Raw genomic sequence first — 21,925 nt, 5'->3', positions numbered from 1 at the left:
AGCTTCCTTTCTGGCTGCTGGAAGCTCCAATCTGCACTAAGGATCAACAGCTCTGTCTGTTGTCTGTGGAATGCAGAGCCTGTGCCTCCAGAGGTGGAGCGTGTGCAGTAATAGGGAAGAGACTTTTTGGGATCCTGATGGGCATAGGCACAGGCACATGTGCCACAGCAGCCTCTGATCCAGGGTAGGGAGAGGGGAAAACAAGTTAACTAACAGACACCAGCACTGATGAGGAACAGCTCAGTGTTTGAAATGTTACAAGCATGTCACCTCCCTTGTGCTGAGACTGTCTGGGAATGATAAAGATGCATTTTCTGTTTGAAACAGGTGCAGTACTTCTTCAAGATTCTGGACAACTAACAGGCTCCATCCTCACCCACCGCAACAGACACGCACACAGAACGGTGTGTTCATTCATTTATTTGTCCAATGTTTCAACCTGACTGAAATACAAGATCAACAAGAGCACTGTACTCCTGGCTATTATTACATGTTAGAACATAGAGTTTTGCACTTTAGACAACATTTAACACCATTCTATGGGGTACTGCATTGCTTTTATAAAGTTTAAAATAAAGATTTATTTTCAAACATGTGACTTTGGTTTATTTCATACATTACACTTTCTTGCAGAAAAAATAAAATTGTACAACTGCATAAATATAAAATTCTTCCACCATGAAAATGGCTAAAACATTCAATAAAGACATTAGCACCACAGTGTGCGATGCCTTCAGCAGGAAAAAAAAAAAAAAAGAAAAAAAAAGAAAGAAGAAGAAAAGAAAATATACAAAGCAAAGAGTTATGCCTATCACTGAGGAGAGTGATAGTCTGACCCGATCTCTCACACAACATACTGGGGGGTAAGGGAAGAGGTGGAGATAGAGACAGCATTCGCTACAAAGCACAGTACACAATCGTCTATTCTCTTTAACTTCACTTAAGTTAGTTTCCCTGCCACCCCTCCAAATAAAATACCCTAACATCACAGAAAAGCCAGAAGCCTTATGGAGTGCTGTTAAATATCATCTCACAGGTGGGCCTTTCTTTGAAAAGGAACAAAATAATGAGAAGTTTCATGCCAGTTCTAGTCCCATTGAGTATTTACACCTTGGACAGCAAAAGTCTTTTCTCACAAGAAGTAGAAAACAGATACAATACATGGCTTGAAAAATGACCAGAGTATGCACCTATAGTACTGTACACTAAATAAAATACACAAGGCAGCAATACTTAGGGGCCAGAAACACTGCTTACTACAAGTCAGTTATGGAATCATAATTTACAGTAAAAATGGGCATGTCCCAAGGCTCAATTTTGTTTTCTTTTGTCATTTACAGTAGAATAAATATTTTGTCGCTATTGCTACACTTTGTTTACATTCTAACCTAGTAAATGCAGAAAGCTAGTGTAAAGCATATAGATTACGTGTAGGTCCCATACGTATGACAGTTTGTTCAAGACTAGTAGGTTTTCTTTTTTGTTCTTTTTTTTTTTTTTTTTTTAACCTTTTTAAATGGCTAGGAGGAGGAGGAGGGGGGAGGAAGAGAGTCGTGCTTACGATCAGCTGCTTTTTATGTCGAATTTAATATCAAAGCGTCCCTGGAAGCGGTCCTTGTCGCTGTAGACGATGTTCTGCCCGTAGGCCCTGCACTCCACGCGCACCTCCACGTCGTAGGTCAGGTTGGTGAACTGCACGGCCACCAGCGGCTGCAGGTACCGCGGCTGCAGCAGCTTCCCGTAGTAGGGGTAGTACTGCAGCCCGAAGCCGGGGTAGCCGCCCATCCCGTAGTACTCCACCGCGCCGATTTTGTCCACGTCTTCCTCTCGCTGCGGGGAGGAAGAGGAGGAACGGCCCGTGACAACCACCCGAACTCCGCCTTTGGCAGCCCCTGGCTGTGTCAGCAGCCGATGGTCAGCGAGACCGTGACCTCCCGCTTGGTCAGCGCCGGTCCCCACCGTGACAGCACAGGAGCGGCCGGTGGCTCAGGGGATGTGGCAGCACCTCCCAGCACGCATCAGCCAGGAGAAGGACTGTGCTTATGATAAAGCCTCAGCCACTTCACATGGTTTGAAACCACCAGAGCCTCCTGTGCTACGATTGCACAGGCTTTGGCAACAAAAACTTTGCTGTTTCTCAGCCGCTTTACACATGTCAAGTATGAAATACCTTCCCTGGAGGCCTTTTTTCCAGCTCCAGCACAGCACTTGTAAGCTGAACAGCTACTTTTGAAGACACCTTTAACTCTCTTGCCCTGCTTTTACCCCACTCTGAGGGCAGCACTAACTCATCCATCAGCAGGGCTTTGAGAAACCTCTGTTCCTGAGGAGGAGATACCCCAGGGAAGAACCACCCCATTTGTCTATGGAAAGGCAGGCATGGGGGTAACTACACTTGGACAAAGGCTTAGTCGTCCCCTGCAGCTTCCCAACTCCGCTGTGTCGCATTTCAGCTTACCTTGGCAACACAGTGGACAGGGATGAGATTTGGGTTGTATTTTGCCATAATCTCAGCAGGGAGGCTTTCATTGACTGGAGCCTAGAAGAGATCCAGAACAAGGGGAAGTTACACACTGGACACTCTGCCACAGACTGGAGCACCTTTGCAGCAACAACGATCAACAGTACGGAACACACTCCATTAACTGGAATCCATTCTAATCACAATTCAAGGGCAACAGCTCTCCGTGGTTCTTGGGACAGACAAGTAGTGTAACACACATGAAAGCGGCAGAACTTGACCCAAGCAGAACTGCTGGCTGTTCTTACAGCTTCACCTGCTGTGGATACAAGCAGGTCAGGCTGGGTTTTGTTCCATGGCATCCCTGGGGAAAGCATTTCATGGCAGAGTACCTATAGCTAGTGGGGCTTGTTTATGCAAGCTCAGGCAGTGGCAGGATTGCACTGCTGCAGGATCTGCCACCTGCCTGCCAGGTGTGTGCAATCAGGACTGGAAATGCACAGGAAAGGACAAAGTGTGGCAAGTCTCACCCTGACACTGCAGAACTTCACCACCACCAAGGAAGGACAAAAGCTCTGGGTACATCAGAGAAAGGCGTGAGTGCCAACTCTTACAGTCCAACCATTAACCCAGTTGGTCTTTGGTCTTTTGAAGTGCAGCAGTATTGCTTGACAACACTGTAAAGCTGATCTGAAATTGCAAACACTTTTCCCAATGCAAGAATTACGGGGTCTCTGCTGGATCCACAAAAATAAATACTGTCTTGGATACATTGTTTCTAAATGAAACATGCAAAGTCATTCCCTGACTAGACCCCACTGTTTAATGCAGCCTGGAGGCTACAGAGCTCCATGGCAAGAAGAGACAGGAGCACACCAAACCCTTCTCTTTCCCAGTGATGCAACACGCACATCTCATGCCACAGCCACCACAATACATTCCGCTAAAATGTTTCCACCACACATCCGATAAACCAAAAGTTTGCTCATTTCTTTTAGCACAGGACAAGCTCCCTTTGAAGGAAAACATTCCTCAGGACTCGTTAGACAGCACCATTTGCCATCCTCAAGTGCCCTGACAGATGGGAGTGAAGGTGGCATGGAACGCCATTTGCGCTGTTCTGCATCCAAAAGATGGAGCGGCAGCTTTTGCACACCACCTTACTCAACAGCACCTGCTTTGCCACTGAACTCTTAAAAGAAGTTTTTAGCATTTTAATGCGTTGGGCAAAAAAACAGAAGGAAAAGCTGTGAATGTCCAGATTAACACCCTTCAGCACTACTGCAAACTTGCCTTTGGGTGGAGGACAGAGCAACCAGAGAGATCCTACAGCCTCTGGAAAACTACATTAAATTAACTAAAGACCTCCTCACCTTTCCTGCAGCTGTGCCTGACTTTCAAATGTAGCTTACTCTTCAGAGCCTGTCTTTCACTCTGGTATTTAATATTAGCATTTCATCATTTAATAAAGCAGTTTTAGCAAGGCAGAGAAAGTCTACACTGTCTGAGGAAAAGAATGGAGTGGGTCAGGGCATGACAAAATGTACTGATGTTACTACAGACAGGGTTGGTCTAGGTTGGTCCCATGGAAGCATACAGGAATTTAAAATGGAATTTATCATTAGAAGAAAAAACCCCTTTATAGAGACTCCAACAGCAGGCTCAGAAGTTACCAGATAAATAACCAGGAAGTTGCACTGTGAAGTTCACTACGACTTGTCACCAACTTGCAGTGCACTGCTTTTCAATTAAAAGCATTTTTAAAGCAAATTACTCAAATTGTCTCACAATTTATCCTCTGCAGAGAGGGTTTAATACTGATCTCTTTCCAGAGACCAAAAAGCAGGCACAGCAAATCTGACCCCTCCTCCTGGTCAGTAGCTTGTGCTAGAAAGGGAAGAGCGATACTTGCCTGAGGTTTGAAGCCAATAATTCTGTTGAGCTTGACAAGGATGCATGGTTTGCCATCCTTGTACCCATAGGTTGGATCATTTAATCCAGAACAGTTTTCCAGCCATTCTCGCTTGAATTTGCAGACCTTCTTCTGGCCCTGGGCATCATTATATGGTCCTCTCTCTTTGTATTCACTAGGTGTGTCTGTCACGGTGGAGGAAGGAAAAGACAACAATATGCAGTGAGATCCTTCGCACGTCCGTTACACTTCCCTGGGCTGTTGGGATTCCCCCATCACCCGGGCAGTTAAGGCACTCCACAGACCTTTGTCCAGCCACTCCCCAGCAAAGTTTAATGGAGTTTTGTTTTATAAGAGATTTCTTCCAGAGTCACCTGGCTCAGAGATTAATTTTTTTCATGGCAGCTTTTACAAGTTCCCCTCAAGTTCCCTGAGGGTTCCCCTCAGATTTGATACAAACATATTGTGAGGTGAGAGTCTCATTCACATGATTACGAATAACCTATTAAAGGTTAACACCTCCCAGATGTTTGACTGCATGGCACGAAGAGGACCAACACTGGCTTTAGCAAAGTCATCAGTAGAACCCCTGTGGCTTTCAGAGAGAATAAGGTCAGTGCCTCGAGCTTCAGAGTCAGCTGCAATGTTCCCCAAGTGAAATGTGGGGGTTCCCAACCCTACAATTAGCTGCTAAGCGTGGCCCAGCGTGATCTGCCCAAAGGAAATGAATGAGCAGCCAGTTAACCAACATGTTGCTGGAACAGCTGAAGACCAAGACTACCAGACTACCACTGCTCAGGCTCAGCTTCTGGTGGACCTGACAGAGGCATCCTTCAGAGCCCTCAGCTGCAGGAAACAATCGAGACTTACCTCCACAGTCCTGAAACACGATATTTTCAGTTTGTTGGTCAGCACTGTAGTCCCTTAAGAAATTGTCAAGGTTCCTCACGTAGGGTTCATAACTTCTGGGTTCAGAGGCAGTAAAGGAAATTTCTGTCTTTTGAACTTGGGGGACTTGAGTCAGCCCTAAGAAAAGCAAAATCAGGAAGAGAACATTAAGTACATCTCAGAGCTGCACAGCTTCCAGGCAATACGACAAACACAACTAAATAATAATAATAATCTCTATTTTTCAGACTTAAGAACTTTGACAAAACAGTTTAAGCTCACTGGAGGAGAGGTTCTCCTCTTTCCAACAAATCTCAGATATTTATCACAGTGTTTAAGTCAGGTTAAAAGACAAGAATCACAAAATGGAGAAGTGAGGCTACAAGTCAAGGCTTCCTTCAAGAAAAACAGCCAACCACAGGTCCACTGTGCACTTCTGCCTCCTCCTCAAGGACAGAAGGGAAGCTAAGTGTGAGACCAACCACACAGAGCATAAGTATCCCTAACAGGCTGCCTTCAGCATCTGCAAGCACTGGGTTTAGGATACAGCAGAGCTGTCCACTCATGAACTCCTACAGTAAAAGACAAGGAGGTTTCCCACGTCCAGTCACGCTCTGCCAGCTGGAATCCCTGTGGCCTTTGTGTGTCTCTTTTGTGGGATGTGGGGCAGGAGGCATTTTCTCCCTCCGTAAATTCAGCTGCCTGAGCACTGCCTCCTCTCTTTTCAGTGCTTAATTGGGTATTTCTATCCGTAAAACTCATCTTCTGAGCTCTATCATCAGCAGCTCATCACCAAGGAGGTGAGTAGGAAATGACACCACGCAGCAGAGCTGTTTAAAAGATTCTCCAGATTCTGGACTGTGCTGACCAGCTCAGATTGAGACTATAATAATAATGCATGGAGAAGAGACTATACACAAGAAATGTCTACAGATAATAAAAAGCACCAACCCCTTTGCTCTTCATTGTGGAACTTGGAAATAGTTGCTCCTATGCAATGCTTAGGTCACATTTTAATTGGAAGTATTGATGCATGGCTAACACTTTAATTTAAGTAATGGGAACCGAGTTCATGCTGCTTTTGTGATAGCCACTGTAATTATTGAGGTCTTGACTTCAGTTCAGTTTGTCATCTTCATTTTAGCAAGATCAAGAAAAGGAGCAGGGGAGCAGCATTTGCTTTGACAGCTTTCAGAACAGGCCTGTTTTTGCCAAGAAGCTCCTCTGGTACAAAACTCAGGCAGCTTAGTCGCTGGCCCCAACCCACTAGAGCTTGTGACTCCAGCAATTTTTCCAAAGCCACTCGAGTGCTCCTGCTCAGTCCCTCCTCAGACCAACTCACTGCTCCCTCCACCCCCCTGCCACTACCCACTAACTTGGAATTTGTAACCTAGGACAAAGATTAGCTTTGTTCCCCTAAACACAGCTCCTGGTCGCTGAAGACTGTGAGAAGTCCAGCAAGGAGCTCGGGTGTTTTAAGTTTTATTCCTGAAGTAGCTTTAACTGCCCAAAAATTCCTCTGGTACAGATGGAACAGGTTGAGTTGACAAGTTTAGAAGCAATTTACTATTCCTCTAGCAGAATGACATCCTACCCTCCAAAGTCAGTGGCTTTCAACCCCTTTTTGAGCAATTACTCATCTCCTTGCTTCACAAACAGTTATATATAGAATAAATACGCCAGTTTCCATTTTAGTAAGGGACTTCAATCCCGTCCTGCCAAGCCCTTCTCATGTTACCACTCAGCTGGGACCCAACAGACTCAGTCACCTGAAGTGGCTGTCTGGAATCGCAGCAGAGGCAGGCCAGGCCTTGGGTCCTCTCCCGGCTCTGCCTTTTCCATAGTTCAAGTTACAGGTGTGTGATTCAAGTGTATAAATATAAAAAAAAAAAAAAAAAGAAGAAATCAAGAAAACGTGGCCAGGCTCGTTAAGTTCCAGTCAGGCAAGTGAAGTTTTGCTCAGGACTTCCCCATCTCTGTATCTTGTCTTGGCCAAGGTAACACACAGGGCACACGCAGGCCTGTCAAAGGTGACGTGAAGGTCAGCAATAAATCCTGTAGTTTGTAAAAGCCACTCTGTAGAAGATCCCTGTTCTATCTACAAGAGAGCCTGGCCACTGATAGGTAGAGTCCAAAGCCATCCCTCTGCCCCTCAGAGAAGTGACTTGGCTGGAGAACAGACTGCCATCCCAAAGCGTCCCTGTCTTGCACATCTCCACAGAGCTGCCATGAAGCCCAGGCAGTACCACCAAGCAGCTGTTCCAGCAGCCAGCACAAGGGAGCCACTGTTCCTGCCAGGTAGCCTGTGGCCAAAGCTGGGCTGTTTCCTGCCTAATTGAGAGCATTTCCAGGTGGTTGGATGAACCAGACTAGACCAGGCTTTGGCACATGAGTGGTTGCTTTGTTTAGGATAGGAGCAAAGTAGGGATCGATCTTCCCACTTACAAAGCAAGAAAGAAAATCTTTATGAATATAAAAGACTTGTCATGAAAATTAACTTTATCCTAATTCTAAAAATGCGTCACTGGCTTCTACCACAACCTCCATTCTCACATGCCGGCAACTGACTGGATGCAAAGCCTTAAGCCCGGATGTATCACTTCCTTCTCTACATCCCATAGCCAAACTAAAAGCTGCAGTGCCGTTAGCAGAGCAGCACTCTGAAGCCTTAAGCAATGTTGTGTGGAAAACCCAAGCATGTTGTACAATGGCAGAAGGTAACCTCTGCAGAGCACTAATCTTTCTGGAACATTTTCTCACCCCCACTTGGGAATTGAAGCAAGCAGGGACAAGAAAAAAACATTTAAAAGCTGAGCCCTTGCAGTACTACCTGGCATGTATTGCTAGACACCCAAGGAAGCGTGTGCCTGGCTTAAATGAAGCTTTTAGGGGCTGCATGCACATGAGGAAGCCATCCATGAGCAAGTCCTATGGGGAAAAAAAAAACCAAACCCAGAGATGCTTTCATAGTCAGGAGTCTAACAAGCCTCTCCCCATCCTCAGACTATAATCTGTATGACACAGCTCTGCATCTCAAGCTATTAGGACAGAGATGCACCATGGGGTCACGTGGTGATGCTGTTCTTTCCACAGGAAAGAATCAAGTAACTCATTGCTAAAATACTGACAAATTAGAAAATTGCTGCAACTGGCACTGCAGAGTGCCTTGTTAGGAAATAAGGCTCTCATCTTCACTTGGCTGACACTGTCCATATAAATGATGAGCGATGCCTTGAGTTGGTAATAGACACCACCTTCTGTTGGCTGTGACTACACAAGGACATCAAACACCAAAAAAACCGCATAAAGTCATGGGGAGGGGGGAGGTGTTTCAGCTACAGTTCCACTTCCAAAATGCCACTGCAGATTAAAATCCTGTTTATTCAAGTTCATTTAAAAAAAAACATTTTTCACATAGATTTTATCATTCTAAGCTGCAATAGCAAGACTTCTGGAGAAGTGTCCTGAGGGTAAAGAGGAAGAAACTAAAAGTGGGAAGTCAGGCTTGTTACTAGGAACCGTTGTATAAGGCTGTAGTAACCACTCTTGCTCCATCACACCATGCTCATTTCCAAGTGCCACGTAATCTTTGTTCCAAATGGGCATGAACACTCCTGAGATGACACAGACAAATTGAGTGATCACTACACCCTCCCCCAGCTCACTATGTGAGGACAGATTTTAAAAGCCACCATAGCAACAGTGTCCTTCCATAGCTTCCAGTCCACCTCATCCCCGAAGTGCCAAAAGCAGGCGCGAGTCTTCTGCAAATGCAGCAAAACCTGCTTGGCTGCAACATCCTGGAGCCTGAGACCGAGATTTTCCCAAGCACAGGTGCCGCTGAGAGAAGCAAAGAAATTCAGCCTCACAGGAGGCAGCACACACTCCTTTGAAACCTCCCTGCAACCTTGCTGCTGCTGTCCTAGCTAAATAAGCCAAGTGGGGAGCACACACCAAAGCAGCCTTTTCCATGACGCTACTCACTGCCCAGCCGTGCTTGAAGCAGGGACACCTGAAATCCCCTGGCACGAGCAGGGATTCTTCCTTCCAGCCACCTCTTACAAGGCTTTGCCTCAGGCTGCAGTGAGCTCTGTCCCCACGTCCTGCCCATGAGGGAATGCTGTTCCACAGGATGCACACCACAAGATGGCAGGATACACAGCCCAATTTGTATTGGGGTGGGCAGGGGGAGAATGAAGCCTTATTTGTTTTAGGGATGCTTCTTAAGAGGAAATATCCTCATCCTTCACTACTAGCAGGGTAAGTCCTCTGTGTTCAAAGCAGAGTCCGAGCCTGCAGCACACCTGGGGCTGTGGCAACGGCAGGGCTGGACAGGCAGGTGAACTGCACTGCCCCTTCCCCCACCACAAGACAAAAGAACAAAAAAAATAGTGTAATGGAAAGGTACAATACTCAGCTTACCCTGAAGCCCTGTATAACATTCCTGTGTTGTGTTCAGTGCAGAAACCAATTACCATATTAATGACACTTGGCTACAAAAATAGCACTTTACGGCTTTCAATGTTATACCCGTGTCAATAACTCAATACAACGCCCTGTAGGTTCAGTTGCTGTTATGAAATCTGTTGTATTTCAGAACAAGAATGATATTGTAGCAGCCCCTACAGCATTTTCTTTTGCAAGTCCTGAAGGCAAGTCTAGTTCTCCCTTTCTCAAAACACTCTGGGCTGACAAAACAGTGACTTGCCTGAGAAGGACAGAGCATGGGAAAACAAGAATGAAACCAGCTTTTCTGACCCTCTAGAAAATCCAGGGCTTTATCAAGCTGCCAGTATACTTACAAATGTTCCCCCAAGAACGAGGAATTAGAACTGCACAACATCCTATTTTATATAGTTCATTATCTGCAGGTGTCTCAGATCACAGAAAGTTCAAGTTTGATGCTCACCACACGCGTGTTCCTTGACAGAACAGCAGCTGTGCCTGCAGCACTGGGGAGAATCCTACACAGCCAGGGAATACAGGGATTGCTGAGCTCCCAGACAGCAGCAGTGCAGCCACTCACTGCCTGTCAGTGTGTCTAAAAGCCTGCATTAAGGGCTGTTTTGGACTCACAGTTTCACGGCCGCTGTGCTGCAGGACAAGGGACATGCTGGATATCAAGTGCCAGCCTCCGCCATGCCCTACACCAGGTTGTCCACACCTGCAGGAAGAGTTGGCAAATGATGCTCTGCAAAGGACCCTGTGCTATTTACTAATTATTTCTTTGAAGTTTCATGCATATGCCACTGCAGCTTGGTTCAAAACCCTTGTTTACACTGTCACACATTCGGAGGTGGGTTTTGTTCCCCTTGATTTCAGTACCCATCCTGAAAGCTCATTACAAAAGATTCCTGACCACCTTTTCATTGCTCCTCCATTTTGATTCCTGCAGTACACAGTACAAGAGTGTTTTGATATTCAATTACTTTAAAAAAAAAAAAAAAAAAAAAAAAGCCCCAGAAAAACTGGTGCAGTATGCAATTAAGATATTAATGAAAATTCTCTGCAGGCTGAAATCTTTCACAGAAATTTTACCAGAGTTGCTTTGAAACTGGAATCTTAAACTGCTGTTCCACAGAAAGCAAACTGTTTACCTAGAATGGGTAATTAGGTGACATCTGGCTGAACAGCAGGGCTATCTGGGTGAGACCTCAGATTCATGGGCGCCTTCACTAATTATTTCATGAAGGGGAAAAACACATTACTGAGTAACAACTACCCCGGCGTTAGCTATGTTGGCTTTTCAGATGCAGCCAATGGCTCTGGGCAGTATCAGTGACAGTCTTTCCTGCAAATGTCAAGGTCCATGGCAGAGACTAAAAGAGCTGCTTTCAGAGCTTAAGACAGCATTTGCCCCAGCCACGGTGGTGGTACATGAACAAGCGTAACACACTAACACAGCAGTTCCAGCCTCTGCTCGGTGTTTAAAGCATGCTGGTAGAAAAGCAGTTATCTGGAAAGGGTGACTTCGCTGAGCCATGACACCATTTGGTGACGGTGACATTCCCCGTGTTGAGGGCAGGGATTCACGGCACAGCATTACAGTGGGGATGCAAGACACAGCGCAGCACCAGGGCCAACTTGTGTAGCTACAAGCCATCAGCCTCACAATTGTCACTTAAATACCACTGTTATTAAAAGCTTCTGAACTGTTTTACTGAGCAACTGGAGACGGATCGTTAGGATGCCCGGTGCCAGGCAGCCTCAAGGTCATTGGCAATGTGGGAGAGCAGGAGTTGCGCAGCTCCACCCACGCTCCGGCCTGGGCTGCGGTGGGAGCCAGAGAGCGCAGCACAGCCTGGGCAGGCGAACCTGCGGCAAGGGCCGCTCGCCCCTTCTGCCCTACCCACGGCCGGCTGGCCGCAGGCACTGCTCAGGCTTTATTCTGAGCAGGGATTTCTTCTGTCTGTGAGGACAGGTCACACATCAGCAACTACCAGACCCACCCTCCCTTCACCTCCCACGCCAGTCAGCTGTAATTCCCACTAGTGAGTGCCACAGCCTCTCTCGAGCACGGGGTACTTTGGCGTTGGAGAAAGCAATTCTGTGAGCACTCCCAGAACCGGCACTGCCCCTTGCTCCTTGTGCACGCCGCTTCCACAGATACTGCCAATATTTTATCTTTATCCCTTCACTTACCCATGTGAACAGAGTGGTTCCGAAGAAAGAAAAACTGAACCCAGCTTTCTCATACAGCCCATTCCCAAAAATGAAGCCTTTTAGCTTCACTCCATCACTTCAGCTTAGGGGAAAGGAAAACCAAACCAGGTTCAAGTCCCTCTCAGAGAGGAGACATTTTTCATGTGATGCAACCTTTAAATCTAGCAGGATTGTCTTCAAGCCCCAGTACTGTTAACACAGAAGGCTGAGAACATACCCACCCCCTACAAATATGTGTGGCAGCAACGACACGCTTATTTCATCCTCCTTCTCGAGGTGTGAGTAACCAACCCCGCCTTCCCAGAACAGCTTGCACAAAGTCAAACACAGGCCTCCTGTTTAGTTACCTGGAGGAGCCACTCGATCCTGGTATTTGGGCTCAAACTCGCTGACAGTGAGCAACATCACTTGGATGGTCCCGATGAATATACCTGCCAGGCAACCGTAGAAGATGACATAGAAGAGGAGGATCTTAACTGCAAGAGAAAACAAAGAAAGAGGAATCAAATCGAGCTCTCATGGCAGACAGGTTTCAGGACAATACTTCCAAGCTTTGCCACTTGCAAGGAAGAGGCCAGCACACGGAATCCAGATGTGGCAAAGACATCTATTTAACAGCGAGATTACGCCCCGATGCAGACAGGAAATGTGAGGCACTCCATTGTTTGGTGGTGGGGAAACATGACCCCCTGAAAATTTAGAAATCCACTGATCAGGGGTTGTGCTTATAAAATATAAAGACTAAACCACGTTCCACCACACCTCCAAGGATCCCTTGGCTGACCCAGCACTACCAGCACAGGCCCTTGCACTTGACACTGTCAGTGATCCAAGTGCCCACAGCAAGCCTGGGTCTGCTTGAAAGTTACTCGTTCTACACAGCTCTGGGGCTCAAAGCCATTTCCAGGAGCAGTAACAGTAAATGCTTCATTCACATTTACAAGCCAGATCTCTTCTAGTAATTCAGGCCATCGCCTCCAAAAAAAAAAGACAACGGGAAAAGAGCTCAGGCCGTTAGCTTCAGTGTATTTCAAATTTAGGAAAGTACTCTGAAGGTGTCAAAACACAGCACATTTACCAGCCTTCTATGCCTACAAAGGCACTCTGGCACTGTTCATACCAATTAAAGAGTGAATTACATAACAATGAAAGACTGAATGTAGTTTCAGTCTAAAGGGATCGTCTAGAATAATCTTGTGGAAAGAACGGAGAAGAGTCAGGAGATGCGGCCCAGCTCTGGGTATCAGTTAACCCAGTTTACAAGGATTATCTGAAGTGATTAACTGCAGGGTAACATACTGTACTACACACCACCAGGCCACCTACAAAGGTAGGCCAGCCCGTGCCAAGCAACTGTATTGCTCCTCAGGCTGCAGGGACAGGCAGAGGCCAAAGACAACTCGAGAGCGAGCCTGCTTGATCTCAGACTGTCCTCACCTAATCGCAAACAAAACAGATGTAGCTTATTTGAAGGACTTAAAGTGATGAGCTACCAGAGAAGGGGAGTAAGTAGTGGGTGGAAATATTCCTCCTCACTCCCCATCTCCATCATAAAAAACCCCCTACATCATTCCAGAAGCCTCACGATGCAAGCTGGCAGTTCTGGTTGTTCTAAGTCTATGAAAGACAGGCAAGCAGGAGGGCCACCCAGAGCAACAGAGGCTGAGGGACACTGCCAGAGAGGCACTCCATCCTCTTGTCTTCCTCGTGTGCACCAGAGGTAGCCAGGGCTGGAGAGCACCGCTGGGTGCAGTAACGTGGTGCTCCAGGAGTTAAAGCACTCTTTGGTATCCAGGCAGCGTAAAGTAAATGGCCGTGACGTCAGGGACGTGTGGAAATTTTTTCCAGAGCACGGTCATAGGAGGTGCTGTTGTAACAAACCAAACACTAATGCTGTTGTCTGCAGCGTAACGCCTTTGAGTTTTGTAACATCAAAAGGCAAACGCTGGGAGGTAGCTTATTTAATCAGGTTCCCAGCCAGGATGCTCTAAGCGCCAAAGACACCTTAAAGGTCAAAACCACTCCAAGGTCTCAGAGAATACGCAGTGGGTCTAGAAATCGAGCACCACAGGGTTGAAGGGAAAAGCTTCTTGCAACAGGTAGGCTTATAACAGAAGAATCTGATCATCAGCCTGCAGATCGACTCAGCAAATGGAAATCAGTCCTAGGCAGATAGGTACGGGCACTCTGGGAGAAGGACCTGGTTCAGCCTCCGCATTTGAAGCACTGCGCAGTTGCCTGGTGCCTCAGGAGCAGAAAATACCTCTCCATGCGCACCCACAACCCCATTCTGCTCACGTAAAGATACGGCAAGAAGCCTGCTCTAGTCCGCCCGCCAGAGCTGCCGGCTCTGGCTGTGGCACCTCCGGCCGATCCATTACAATAGGAGCTGAATTCAACATCGCAAGGGTGGCAACACCAGCTGTGGTTGGCAGCAATTGGAAGGCTGTCTATTTGCACAAAGAAATTAAGAGCCTCTTTAAGCTAAATGCTATGAATGTAGCGCCCAACGAATACATCATAAGCATTTATGAGGAACGCACATAGAGCCACTTTCTTCTTGCGGAGATAATTAAAAGTCAATCGCTCTTTCTCAGCGAAGTAAAACTCGCTTAGTTTCATTTATCCAGAGAAAACAGAAAAAAAAGAAAAAGCTTCTGTAAGGTCTAAGGCAGATGAGAGCTGGGAGGTCAGGGTCCCCCGACGGCGATGCTCCCGGGCCGGGCCAGCCACCGGGAAAGGAAGGAGACCCAAGGACGAGGCGCCCTCGACAAGGTCGGCCCGACCCCGCCTCACCCCCGATCCACCTGGAGCCGCACTCGGGGGGGCAGAACTCGCGGGGCCCCAGCGGACACCGAGGGGAGCGGGCGGAGGGACCCCGTCCCTGCCTCCCTCGCCCCGCGGGGACCCGTCCCCGGCCCCCCCCGCCCCGGCCGCAGCCCCGCCGCAGCCGGCGGAGGCGGAGCGCCGGGGCCGTGCTGCAGCGCCCGCCGCATCGCCGCCCCCCGGCCCCGCACTCACACCAGCTGCCCCCGGTGCGGCCCAGCAGCTCCTTCTTCTCCGAGTTCCAGATGAATTTCTTCCAGTTGCCGTCACCGTCCTTGGCCTTCCCGCGGGCCATGGCGAGCGGCGGGGCGGGCGAGCGGCGAGCGGAGATCTACGGCCCTCGGCGGGCGGAGCGGGCGGGACCCGGCCGGGCGGAGCGGCCCCAAAAGGTGCGGGTGGGTGCGCCCGCCCCGGCGGCGCCGGCCCAGCGGGGCAGAGCGGGAGAGGCGGCCGGGGGGACGCGGGAGCGGCGAGGGGAGCGCGGCGAAGCGCACGGGGCACCGAGCAGCCGCGCTGCCCGCGCAGCGCCCCTTCATATACACCGCGGGCTCCGCCCTGCCCGCGCCGCCGCCAATGCGGCTCCGCGGAGCGCTCCGCGGGCGGGGCCCGGGGCGGGCGGGGCGCGGTGGGGGCGCGCCGGCGGCCGGAGCGTCGAGGAGGGAGGGGGCGGGGGGCTGCGGCACCGGCAGCGGCAGCGGCACCGGCAGCGGCGGTGGGGATGGGTGGGTGCGCGCCGCCCGCCGCTCCCCGGAGCTCCGACCCGCCGGGCCGGGCCGGGCAGGTGCGTGCGCGCGCCCGCACACCTGAGCGCGCGCCGGCCCGCACACGTGCCCGCCCGTTCCCGGTGTTCCCGCCCCGCCCGCTCCCTGCGGGTCCCGGCTCCCCGCAGCCGAGCCGATGGGCCGGGCGCTGCCGAGCACCGTCCCTCTCCCTCCCCTGCTCCTGGCGCCCCGCGCAGCCGCCCGCTCCGCTCCGCTCCGCCGGGCTCACGTGTAACGCGGCTGCGGAATAACGAGCCCAAACAGCGCTCCCGTTCCGCCGCCCGCGCTCCGGGAGCAGCAGCCGGGAGGGACCGGCGGGGGCTCCCCGGCGGCAGCGGGACCTGCCCGTCTCCTGTGGCGGGAGGGACGCGACTCTACACGCGACAGCCGCCGCCGCCCTTGCGGGGTGACCTTCAGGGCGCTGCACAGACGCCACTGCCGCCTCCGGGTCGGGGGACACCCAGCCCCCGGCAGCGCGGCCTGGCCCGGCCGGGTGGGGTTGGGGGCGTTTCTCGGCGGGGACGCCTCTGTGATCACAGGTGACCAATGTGCCTTGGTCCCCTGGTACCATTACAGGACAGTTAAATCTGTGCATCCAAGCATACTTGGTTTACCCCTGAACTTCCTGTCGGGCTGCAATATTGTATTCCACATATTTTCTTGCTCTTAAGCTCCTGATACATTCTCTGAACTCTCTCCGTCTTTCTTTTTTTCCTCAAGGTCTGGAATCACAATGAACTCATGCAAGATAAACCTTTCCACGGTACTACCCAGCAGGTGCACATTCTGGCGGCTGCCTGCAAGAATTACCTAGTCAGGAATTAAGGACCACCCAAACTCAGCCTGCTCTTCTCAGGTCCCAAGAGGTCTGGCCACCATCATCACATCCCCTTCCTAAGCCATTAAAGCTAGCATTTAGGGGACATGTCATAGCAGGGCACCCTTCTCCAAGTGATCCATGGCTACAACCCTGAACCAGCCCCTAAAGCAACTGAGGGACCTGCTTTTTGAGGTCCTCAGCCTTACATTTCTGGAGCCACTCTAGGTCCAGACAAGCCAGATACCCTCAAGCTCACACCACCATTCGTGGCAGTGGCTGAGGATGGCTTCCCTAGCTTTAGACATGCAACCAGGCTTCTCAAAGCTGTGAAGGCTTGTGGGGTAGAGATACACAGAGGCTGTGTGCCTAGAAGGCCGTGTGTGTTTGGCTGGGAGTCTCTGGTTTGATGAACATGCCATGATACATTATACATGACCAAAGGGAGCCAGGTGTGCCACATGGGTTTTCACCCTGGGTTAGGAGAATCAGCTCTCAGTGGTGTTTATGTGATGGGAAAGAGCTGGAGAGCCAAGGGGAAGCGGACAATTGGAATCTCTCTTTTCTCCTTGGTGTCTGGTCAGAGCTGGTCTTTTAAAGAGTCCTGGTGATGGTGGTTGATAACAAAAGCAAACACAGACAGCAGTACCTGATACCCAAGCGAACATCATCTACACTGCAGGGAGGGCAGTATCAGTTACAACTTAAAGCAGCTGTGATTACAATCAAGCCAATAAATACACAAGCACTGCGGAAGGAATAAACACCCATTTTTGACTCCCCAGACCACAGTGCAGTTGCTGCTCTTGCCATCTACTCTGTTCCTCTCAGCTGCTGGGCTTCAAGTCTGCAGTGGCAACTGGGGAGCTGAACCAACTTTCCTTCTAATGTCCTGGGTGCAATTTATAGCCCAGGTATGCTACCCTACAAAGGACAGCAATTTGGGAATTATGTATGGGTGCATGGTGGTGTCACACAAGCATGAAATCTGCCTACCAGACAGCCTGCCCTGCAGTGCATTGTCTTGTGTCATCCAGGACCCAGTTCAGCCGCTCTGTGGAAGAAACAGCACACGAGTTAGCTCAGGGCACGTGCAACAGCAGCAGTCAGTGCAGCCCTCTCCTCCTTGCCTTCTGCCTGAGCAACAGGGTCATCCAAAACAAAACAGGCATGAGACACTCAGGGAGGTTCAAGGTGATACTGAAATCAGAGGAGATTTGAATGGGGATACACTCTACCACAGCGTTATTTCCTGTGACTATAGAGAAGAGTTTAGAGAAAGCAACCAGAGAATATCTAAAGAACTGTATCACAATTACACGGTAAACGGCCACCCAGAAACACAATCTTCCTCTGAGCACACGCACACCATGGCTACAAGCTCTAGTGCTGCTGCTGGAAGCCAAGCTGCAGGAGCTCCTGGCTTCATCAATGTTTGTTCAAGGATCACTGAGAAACTCTCTCCTCCTCCTGCAAGCATCTGTATTTCTGTATAAATACACAGACAAGTCCTGTTGGGTTGGCAGTGGCCAGAAGTATCAAATCCCTGTGACTGCACAGGCTGGGGCATGCAGGATGTGGAATGGGTAAAATGCCCTTTGTGAGGGTCACAAACCATTCCTGCCAACCTTTTACAAAACCGAAGACTCTCTCCTGTGCATGCTCAGGGCATGCACTTTACTTGATGTCTGTGGATTATCCTCTCAGAATCAGCAGAACTAGTAGGCAATGAAGTGCCAAATTTTATTCAAATTTACTGTTTGTTTGGCTGCTCAGATATCAATCAGGCAGTCTCTAAGGCCACCACCGTATGATCTGATTTTTTAAGGCGATAAGGGCCTGAGGCAGTGTTGGAAACTGCCAAGAACAAAATGTGCAAAGCAGTGCATGTCCAGGAGATTAGCTGCAGGATGAAGGATGGGGTTAGGGAAAGCTGTGCACTGGCACCCAGGAAGGAACAACCTACAGGATGGAAGCTGCTAAGTGTTTATCTCAGTGCCTTGAGCATAGCCATCAAAGAGATTTCCTTCTTCCTTTTGATCTCCCGCCTGGTGGGACTGGGAAGAAAGCACCTAGAGCAAGGAAAGGTGTCTGACTATGAGGCAGGAGGGTGGACAATTATTTCTAAGGTAGCAGCGAAAGAAAAATGGCCAGTGCAGAGCAAAGAAAAGTAAGGATTTGTCTGGCTTGATTTCTGCCCCTTAGTGCCATTTTTGGGGGGAAAGGAGACCGTGCTGCTGATGGTCACACACAGAAACTTTGGGCAATGTGTGATCTAGAGACATCTCTGAAGGTGGCTGTGAGCGATGCTGTGATGAGCAGCAGGAAAGAGGCGTGCCAGGGCAGGGAGCGACTCAGGCTGTGGGACCAAGTGCAAGTTATAAGGTGACAGTAGTGTGCAAAATGGCCTCAAGTCGTTACCATTCCATGGGCTGCCGCTGCAAACAAATGGGGATGGGCCTGCTTGGGCTGGCGTGCCCAGGAGCTGGGAAAGGGCAGCTGCTCAACTGCTTGGCACCAAGCCTGCATCACATGCAACAGGTGAGAGAGGATGAGGAACTAAACGGCAGCCCTCAGACTGCCATCAAGATGCCAAGTGGCAAACAGCCATTTTATAGTCCTCTGGGGGCCTTGGTGGGGAGAGCAGTGACCCTCAAGATCTGCCCTCAGGGTCCCAGCAAAGCACGTGCCAAAGCACGTTTGGTCCCCATGCCAGCTTTTTGGTCCTGCAGGATGCTGCCTTGGGATTGTCCATTTTTCTGCCTGGGAGGTTCAGGAGAAAAAACCCCGCTCAGGGGCTGCTACATGTAACACTGGCTCAAGAAGGGTATGTTGTCCCCCAGGACAAAACTGTCTTTCAAGTCTTCCTCCTTCCCCTCGTCGTCCCTCTTGCAGGTGTGGGGTCACTAGCAATTAGATTTACAGACATATGGGTTGGTTCTCTGAGCAAAACCACTGCACAATTTAAACAGATTAACTGCATATAGCTGTGCAAGGTGAGGTAACTAAGGTCAAGGATTCATGAACTGGAACTTTTCAGGTCCCAAGAAAGTAAATATATGTATAAGTAACCTCCTCCAAATTCATACATAGGGACACTATGCTTTTCCTTAATATCAGTTTTAATTAATGTTGGGGTGCTTCCACATTCACCCTTGGCAAAATGAGGTGTAATACAACAGCTGATAAAACAGGTAAGTGACCCTAAAGAGCATGTATGGATAGAAAACCTAAAAGTGTCCGAGGTATTTGCCCCGAACTTGTTTTGGTGAAGATGGAAACAAATGCCAGACCTCAGCTGATCATGGTAAAGATGATGGCATTCGTCAGCAGGATTAAATGGTAACCAGGGGATGACAAAGACAATTTCAGGATATAGAATGAATTGGTTGGAAAGACTTTACAAAAGGAAAATAAAAACCAGTAACAGAGCAGGGAGGAGCCTCAGACTGTCAGAATCCAGTGTGGCACACCACAGCCTCCGTTGAGGGCAGATGCAGCAGCTCCCCATCCATGTGACACAATCAGCATCAGGCACCCAGCGCACGGCCTGACCCCATGGGGCGCAGCGTGTGGGACTCACACTCTGGGAGGGGCTGTGACCTGCTGGTGTCCCTTCCTGCCAGCAGGTGCATTGGCTGATTGTAGGGAGTGGCGTGGACACCCCCACAGCTGGAGCTGGCCACAGCTCCAGTGAGAGCAGGACATAACCAGGGGGAACCTGTGCTCCCAGAAGTGACCCCCATGCCAGTGAGAGAGGGGTTGGTGCCCACGTGTCTGGGGATTAGTTAAAAAGTGTGTTTAGGAACCAGCAGGAATTTATAAGTGTTTTCTAAGTGTCTAACCTAGTGGTTGAACTGCTGTATTGCTGACATAGACCCTGAATGTATAGTTCATGGATTGTTCATTAATCACCTGTCCTCAATAAATCAATAAACCATTTCAGTCCTGATTTGGTTTGACTTAATGTGAGCTGAGCCACTTTTCCCTGCCACGATGACCAGCTGATGCAGGCTTTTGGCCAGTCCTGGTGGGAGAAGGCCTAAATGCTCTGGTGGAAAAAAAAAGATTAACTTCTTGTTGAACTGGCAACTATGTGCAGAACAAAGGAAGATTTTTGGGGTGGACTGGATGGCAGGTGGAGATAGAAAAGGGGGATGCAATAGAGACAGTGTGATGTGTGCCTGGTGTTTCATAACTGGGATAAATACTTCTAGTGGACAGTATAGAGTTCTGGTGATTGCTACAGTGAAACCTGCCAGCTACCAACACTGTTCTGATGGAGACAAAGGCAACTTGGGAAGGCAACCGAAGTCACATCATCTTGCCAGAATTTCGCTTTTTGGCTGATATGGAAAAAAACTGCTCTGATGTCACAGAAAATAATATGAAAATACTGTCTTGCATGAAATCTACCCTGTTGTCCTTGGCATATCCAGAAGTCATCACGACACAGGGAAGCAGCATTACCCAGGAACTAGCCATGAAGATATCAAGAGCACATTCTGTGATAATGGGCACCTGGAACCTTATTGGAGCAGTAGCCAGCTTCCTGGTATGCAGCCACCAAGCTCAAGCAGCCACATGAGCTCCTCATGCAGCTGCAAATCTGAGGCACTGATACAGCTTCACCTCTGGTGGTCCAAAAAAATTACCTTCATTTGGCTCCTACTGGATGTAGAAGCACTGTGCAACATCACAACAGGCTGCCAGCACTCTGCTGTTCAGGCAGTAAGATTGCAGGACTTCATTCTCCACTTGGCCCTGACCATAAGGCCTGTATGGGGTTTCTGATGAAGGTTGTGTTTGGGCACCAGCCTGCTCGTCTGCTCCAGTTAGAGCTCTGCTGTCTCCAGTGCCAGCCAGCCCAGGACATCCAGCAGGAAACCAAGTCAAAGAACGAGGAACTAAATAAACTCCGAAACTATTTTGAGGCCTTCTCTGAAAGAAGAAGAGAAACAAAATTTCTAAAAAAGAAAACTAAATCAGAGTGGAAGAACATTTCTATTTTTAGCCATCAGGAGCAAGACCTATCTAAGCAGCCCCACACAGGAGCTGGCAATGGGAATGGTAAGTTAAGGTTTGACTTGTTCCTAAACATCAGTGGGACGGTACATGATTTACAATGCCTGCCAGAGGGCTTTGTCCTTCTCCTCATGGGAGGTCTTTTCCCTGAAACTATTCACAGAGGTATGTGGTAATTTTAAAGATTACGCCAGCATTGTCCACACTAAAACTTCTTACCAGCTAAAGGTGGATGTCTCTGTAAACCGGAGAGCCTACTGCCCACTGTGGGCTTCTTGGTGGACTCTGATTTGGCTTGGGGTGTCTGGTTCCACTGTGACATCCTGCAGTGACCAACACTGCACCCTAACTTGTAGTGACCCATGACGTGTAAAAAACAAACACATTTTCACTGGAGAATCCTTCCACAGTCCTGAACATCCAATTACTGTGACCAAAGACATCATGCAGCTATGATGGAAGCTATCTGCTTTCATTTCCCTCGTGTGAATTTGGTGCTGTGGTAACCATTTTGGAGTCTGAAATTCCCTTTTCTCTTTCAGCCAGTCCTGTGGAGTGCAGCACACTACACA

The 21,925-nt window shown here is 49.2% G+C and overlaps 2 protein-coding genes across 3 annotated transcripts in view; one reads left to right on the top strand and one right to left on the bottom strand.

The window, feature by feature from the left end:
* The window catches only part of NME7 (NME/NM23 family member 7), an 87,821-nt gene extending 87,051 nt beyond the window's left edge, over positions 1-770 (top strand). For both annotated transcript variants that reach the window (XM_040091196.2, XM_040091205.2), the window contains exon 12: positions 328-770. In XM_040091196.2, coding sequence (XP_039947130.1) covers positions 328-360 — 33 coding nt within the window. In that variant the 3' untranslated portion in view covers positions 361-770. The remainder of the gene's footprint in view (positions 1-327) is intronic.
* ATP1B1 (ATPase Na+/K+ transporting subunit beta 1) lies at positions 405-15,260 on the bottom strand. The gene is made up of 6 exons (XM_040091220.1): positions 14,946-15,260; positions 12,272-12,400; positions 5,244-5,399; positions 4,374-4,558; positions 2,459-2,539; positions 405-1,830 (listed from the first exon to the last, which is right to left on the bottom strand). Exons 1-6 carry the CDS (start codon positions 15,043-15,045, stop codon positions 1,564-1,566), a joined length of 918 nt encoding a protein of 305 aa, XP_039947154.1. The 5' UTR covers positions 15,046-15,260; the 3' UTR covers positions 405-1,563.
* Between the last annotated feature and the right edge of the window lie 6,665 nt (positions 15,261-21,925).

The sequence above is a fragment of the Hirundo rustica genome, chromosome 2 (genome assembly GCF_015227805.2).
Source record: "Hirundo rustica isolate bHirRus1 chromosome 2, bHirRus1.pri.v3, whole genome shotgun sequence".
Lineage (NCBI taxonomy): Eukaryota > Metazoa > Chordata > Aves > Passeriformes > Hirundinidae > Hirundo > Hirundo rustica.
Note: the sequence above shows the minus strand (reverse complement) of the source record. Positions and strands in the feature narration are given on the sequence as shown.